This window comes from Hakea prostrata, chromosome 10 (genome assembly GCF_041222555.1).
Source record: "Hakea prostrata isolate BN-2017 chromosome 10, UWA_Hpros_2, whole genome shotgun sequence".
NCBI classification, from domain to species: domain Eukaryota; kingdom Viridiplantae; phylum Streptophyta; class Magnoliopsida; order Proteales; family Proteaceae; genus Hakea; species Hakea prostrata.
In genome coordinates, this window is record NC_142609.1 from 46,850,196 (window position 1) to 46,856,793 (window position 6,598).

Sequence of the window (6,598 nt, forward strand, 5' to 3'; positions counted from 1 at the left end):
GCCTTCCTTTTCTGTTTCCCTATTTCTTGTAGATGCCTCATTTTCTAACGATATTTGACCCTGTCTATAACATGTATGATAGTTTGGTCGAATTTCGCTCATTGGTTTAAGATGTTTCTCTTCGAGCCTCGAGCCTTGTGATTCTTTTTTTTTTTTTTAATTTTTTTTATTTAAATATCTGTATTTCTTTCTAGTTTAATGAATGAAGTTTGTCTCGTTACAAAAAACTCATATGATAATAGTTAACATTCGGTTTTCCTTAAATTAATAGTTAAATTTTAAGAAATTTACAATGACACTTTTGAGTTACTGACTACACTTGCATACTCACCCTAAATAGACATGTACATGTTTACACATAGGCACCACCCAAAGAGCCCAAGTACTATAATATCATCATACCATATTGTACAGTTATGGTATGTATTTTGGTTGACCAAAATACCCTTGAATAGACACGTACCTTTTCACACATAGGTGCATGCCACCCAAAGAGCCACAGCACTATCATATCATACTCTATATAAAAGTAAAATTTCAACTTAATCTTAAACAATTTTTCATTAGACCAAAAATACCGTTCCTACAAAGCGATATCCCCATGCTGTGAAACACACCCTTTCAAAATAAAGCCCCTCTCAAAAACTTAACAATAATATCTTACCCACTGAGCAACATAAGCTCTTGCCACGGGACACACCTTGTTGAAACAAAATACCCCTTCATCCATAAACCATTTAAACGTCCCTTTTCAAACGACACTTTATTTCATTATTTCAAATCCTTAGAAAAATGCTTTCAGGGACTTTTTTCCAATTTATTTAGGTTTGGCTAGTGGCCTCTAGGGACTTCCAACTCCAAGAGGTATAACCACTAAGAAATAGTTGTCTGAAAATTCAGAAATTCTAAAAACAATCCACAAATAGCATAAGGGTTTTTCAACACCCAAGAGGTGCAACCATTAACAAACATCCGACTGAACATTCAAAAAATTAATACGATAAGGATATAGGAACAGGTTCCATCAAGATGATGATGGTTGGTGATCCATGCCTTATTCTGACATCTGAATGGCTTGTGTAAACGAGAGAAATACTAGCATTTTTCAAGGTTTACTCTGTGCCATTTGAATGGATATATCGGAGATGAATCAACACCTGCCTTGATCGTGAACCCATGGTATACTTCAGTACTGGGATGATCGGAGACGAATCAACACCTGCCTTGATCCCCAACCCGTGGTATACTTCAGTTTTGGAATTCTACATGTCATGATATTTATTGCAAAAGTGTACTAAAACCATGACAAGTTCTTCTTCGTGCCCGAGTTATTTCTTCCTTGGTATCTCACATTGGATACTGCGTTCGCTGAAAAGGAACTGAAGGACAATTCCGCTACAATTAGCACTAAACAACAAAGTGGAAGCCACCTGATAATGGTACTATGATTATTTATAGGGGTGCCAAGAGACCATAAGGGAGGAGAGATTTGCTTGGCCATGGGATTGCTACATGGCAAGGAGATTAGTGAAAAGTTCTTTAATGGGTTCCTTTGAAGGGAATATAATTATATAACCTAGGTGCGTTTGCACGTGAATTTTACTAGTTAGAAAAAAAAAAAAAAAAAAAAATTCAAGCCGGCCATGTAGATAGAGGATTCGCACTGAAAACCACAACCTGCATTCAATATTTTATTTGATTATCTCTCTATTTTATTTATTTATTCCACAATGATGAGAGACATTACATGACGATCCTCCGCTTAGTCAATCCAAACATGCGGACAAAAGTCTTCTGGATAATCGAATTGAGAGGGGACCCTTTTGGAACCATCTAATCGGAAAATAATACATAATAATAATAACAAATAGTGCAATGACTGAAAAGGTAATGGTTGACTGGTCGGTAAAGCAAAGAAATTGAGAACAATGAGGTAATACTGCACTGAATCCCCCCACGAACGCTATTGAAGTGCTGACAAGCGATATGATCAGGAGATTCGTACTGAGCGACATCGTTCTCGAAATATAAATCATGCTGCTTGTAAATGAGCTCATGACCATGATGGTCAAAGACGAAATTGATGTACACAGAGCCAAAGCATCACACATTAAAAATACCCGGAAAGATTTCTGGTTGACGAGTACAGGCGTTCCATCATTGCTATTGTATCCACCGGGGACTTGAAAAACTGCAGCGAAGGTCACCGTGGCAATAAGAGATGCTACAATTTGGAGTTTGTTCATCATTTTCTTTTTCTCAGATATTATTACAGCCTCTGACTCTTTTTCTTTTTCATATTGACCCTCTTTAGGTCCTCTTAAAATCCATTTTCCTCGTCTTCCGTTTCCTGGTCGCATTTGAAAAGAAGTATTCTGCCGCTCAAACCGGAAAAGTTTTCTTCCCATTAGCTGCAAAATTAGTGGAAAATTTACAAGGAATTGCTGCTGCTAATTAACAAGTCAATTATTTGGGAAGCAATTAAAGTCCTGAATGATACTTGATTCCTGCAGAGAATAGTCAATCTAATTAAAAATCTCACCATTATGTACAAGATTGGCATCATGTCCACTGCTTTTTGGCCATCGTTGTTCTCTGCGTCGACGAAAACTCCTCTAATATTTGAAGCAGCAAGATGTTTCACAATCTGGTAAGTGAGTTGTTTGGCTGCGAGATGCAGTGGTGTGTTCCCATCGTTATCCGCTTGATTCAGGAGTCCTACAAACTCTGATTGGCACTCGGTGATACATTTGACTTTATCCAAGTCCCGACTCATCACAGCAAAATGAAGAACATTGCGATGCTTCGTGTTGTCTAGCAACTCCAAGGAATCTGGGTACCTTTGAATGAGCTCTTCCAATACACTAGCAGTTGATTTAAGAGCGGCGATGTGAATTGCTAAGAAACCTTCTTTATCCCATTTATACACATCGCAAGCATCATAGCTGAGCAAGAGTCTCGCTATTTCTTCGCATTCTTTGGATGTCATGGCATAGTGTAGAGCAGTCCTTCCGTTTTCATCTACGCCATGGACCATGTCCATGTTCTTTTCTATGAGTGCTTTCACCACATCTAATATTCATTTTTTCGAAGAAAGAGAGAGAAATTAAACATAAAAATTAAGGAGGACTATTTGTTTTTAATTTGTTGCTAATAAACTCGCTATACAGCCAGTATAATTAATAAATAACTTCAATTCTAATTAAGAAGCAACAAGTAAGAATAATCAAGAATAATACCTAGCCTCTCCTCAATGACGGCTAAATGTAAAACCGTCCGACCTTTCGGTCCACCGTAAGCTGCAAATGGACAAGCGGCCAACATTTTTTGGATAATTTCCAAATGTCCATATCTCGTAGCCATGTAAAGTGGAGACTCTCCGGTACCTTCTTTATCTGCATCATAGTTGAAATGCGACAAATGAGGGTCTGCCTTAATCAGTGACTCCACCATCTCAACATCATTTCTGCGAACAGCTTCGTGCAGAGCTGTGTTTTTTATCTTGTTTCTGATCCTAATTGTTTCACGAGCAAATGAGATAGTTTCAGCTTCAAGGTCATGGTCACAAGACTCACAATCCCAGTTGATAATCTTTTCAATGAAAAAATTAGCTACGGAATTGTGGCCTTCCCTGATGGCTATGTGAAGGACAGCGTCACCTGCCAAGTTCACCTGTTTGAGAAGCGACAGGCTTCTGCTATATTCTGTGTTGCCTTCCAAACTTGTATTGTGTTGAAGAAGCATAGCATACATTTCCTTTATGAAATCTAAGTGACCAAACCTCACAGAGACATGAAGTGTTGTGTTCCCTTGTGGAGTTACCTTTAGCAAACTACAAGAATTTGACTCCACCGCATCTCTCAGAAGTCGGATATTACCATTTTTTGCAGCCTTGTAAACTCTGGGATCCATGGCTTGATTTGTAATTTCTAACATCTTTTCGAGTGAAAAAAGAAAGAAAAGAAAAGACTTTTTGGGCAATGAGGACTCTTTGAAAGGCTTTCCTACTCGTACACTTATGAAAGGCGCCATATATATAGGCGCCACTCAGTCCCAATTGTCTGTTAAAAATGAAAACTAGCGTATCTTTCACATGTGAAGAAGAGCAGAGCAGGTAACTGTCTCTCTCTGACTCATTAATGTTATATCACGAATCATGTATTCCCTTAACTGTGGAATTACCTTCAACAGCCTATTAGAATCTTACTCCACTACCTTCCTTAAAAGTGTAATATCATCAAGTTCAGTTCTATATGTAGCCTTGTAAACTTGAAGATTCATGACTAAATGCACAATTGCCAATATCTTTTTCAATTGCAACTAAAACCTTAACCTTAGGGAGCTTAATTAAAGCGGCTCAACTGTTTTTGCCTTTTTTGTTTGTATCAAGCTTCTTAGAATCTAGATAGAAACCAAGTGGAAGCAGGAAATGAATGCAAGAAAACAATGGAGATAAAAGCATCTGAACGAAAAGGAAGGGCTACAATTAGTCAATGCAAGTTTTTGTTGTATGGTATGGAATTCAGAACCAATCACCTTCAAAGTCACCTACTTCAAAATCGATATAAACAATGCTGATCGACTTTGTACCTATCTTTAATCTTTAAGTAATACAATCTCAAATTTACTTGAGGGGTATGCCCCAGTTGCAAATGACTTCATTGACTTGTAAGCTAATCCATTTACTAAATTTTCACTGATATTATATTTATTTTGAATTGAATATCTAATTAATCTTTATGTCAGTGACTCTCAACATTACCAAAGAAATTTTGTCAAGTGCAACAATTTTCCATGTAGTCACTTTCGTCTTAATTTGTAGTAGTGATAAAGAAAACACATTGAACAACTAATCGTCTTCCTAATGTTTTGCTGGTTTTAGGGTTTTAGAGTTTCGCTCGACCATTCCTTTCTTCTCCTTCGCCTTTCTTTATGTAGGAATTTTCTTTTGGTAATGTTTATGTAGGTGATTTAAGGAGTATAAGAATTAGTATATTTGCACATTAGCCTTTTTTTCTTTATATAACTTCTATAAATAATCTTCTCTTACTGTCACATTCTTTTAATTCTTACTTTTGACTGTAAATTATTCTTTTGGAATATTGAATGGCATTGAGGTGCACCAGTTTCTTTCAAAGATTGAAGAGGGGGGCCTAGGAAAAGGAGTGGCCAACCACATCGGAAAAGGTTTGAGGACACTTTTCTTCGCGTGAATCGCGTGTGATGGCTTGGAAATTTAAGTGAGTCAGCATGCACTTAATTTCTCACCTAATTTAGACTTGGAATGGTCCCCTACTCTTTTGATTGTATGTCCTAGCGTCAATAATTAGTTCAAAAATTAAATTAGAAAAAACAATTACAATTAGGTGGTTGTTTTCTAAAAGGAATAATAGAAAAATAAAGAGAGAGGAATATAAATTGAGAAATAAAGAGAGAATACCTATTACTTAAAATAATTAATTTAATATAAATATAAATTGAGAAAGAAGTGAGAATACATATTACTTAAATAATTAGTTCAATATAATGTCAGAAAAAATAACTAGTTCAGTAACTAAAATTAAAAAAAAAAATAAAAAAATAAATAAGAATCAATTAGTTCATGTCTTCATGGTTTTCTTATAAGGTTTTATAAAAATCTACTAAAAATTTGAGAGTAATACTTGATAATTGTGGAAATGATTTAGGAAACTCCAACGTTTGCTTGCTAGCTTTTTCCAAATTTTTTCTAACTACGGTTGTGAGAGGCATGATAAAAACATAGAGAATAAAAGAGGAGACTTGGGAAAAATAAATAAGAATAAATAAGGGAGAAATTTATAGATAGTAAGGTAGTTTCTAATTAAGATTTAATTTTTTATTCTTTAAAAGTAAGGGTTTAATGGTAATTGTTGGGTAATGATTAAGAATGACATCTAGACCAATCATCTTTATCTTAAAACTTTATCTTTAATATGAGAGGGACAAATATTGGTATTTTACATGTGGGTTGAGAAAATAAGGAAAAACTAAAAAAAATAATCAAATTATAAAAAAATTAAAAAGGGCCATGACCCTTATGTTGGCTCTGTCATTGTATATAGACCCCACTTTTATTGTGTGATAGAGAAATATGAGAAGAGTACAGAGTTCTACCTTCACGGTTAGATGGTTAGAACATAAAGACTCTGACAACACTGTTTTTTAATTATACATTGCTTTTAAGTGATGGTGAAGTCAATTGGGTTTTATCGTAGGTTCGGGCCTTGGAGAAGAAAATTTTCTCCATTATCGTACCTTCGATCAATCCGTTAGGGATAATGGATGCACAACCACAAACACGGAGAAGAACACAAGCAAATCACACAAGGGAAATTTAATGTGGTTCGGCAAAACCATGCCTACGTACACCAGAGAGAAAAAGAGCTTCACTATTTCCAGGAAACCTCACACCACTCTCACACCCACTTGGAAACCTCACACCCACCCACAAAGTGCTACCCTTTGCTTGCCCTCCATCCTTATCAGGATGGGTATCCTAATCCCCTACAGGGGTTGATTTCTCAATCTCCTCCAAAGATTGATGCCCCAATCTTCTACTGAGATTGATGCCTATAAG

At 36.1% G+C, this 6,598-nt stretch overlaps 1 protein-coding gene across 2 annotated transcripts; it reads right to left on the reverse strand.

Annotated features, from left to right (window-relative positions):
- Positions 1-1,677: 1,677 nt before the first annotated feature.
- LOC149003499 (protein ACCELERATED CELL DEATH 6-like) lies at positions 1,678-3,991 on the reverse strand. Of its 2 annotated transcripts, none has more exons than XM_089137730.1 (3): positions 3,240-3,991; positions 2,543-3,072; positions 1,678-2,375 (listed from the first exon to the last, which is right to left on the reverse strand). In XM_089137730.1, the coding sequence occupies exons 1-3, from the start codon at positions 3,934-3,936 to the stop codon at positions 1,767-1,769; spliced, it is 1,836 nt and encodes a 611-aa protein (XP_088993856.1). In that variant the 5' UTR covers positions 3,937-3,991; the 3' UTR covers positions 1,678-1,766. The 2 variants fall into 2 exon arrangements, with proteins under 2 accessions (XP_088993856.1, XP_088993855.1); XM_089137729.1 differs by having other exon boundaries at positions 1,678-2,411.
- Positions 3,992-6,598: the final 2,607 nt, after the last annotated feature.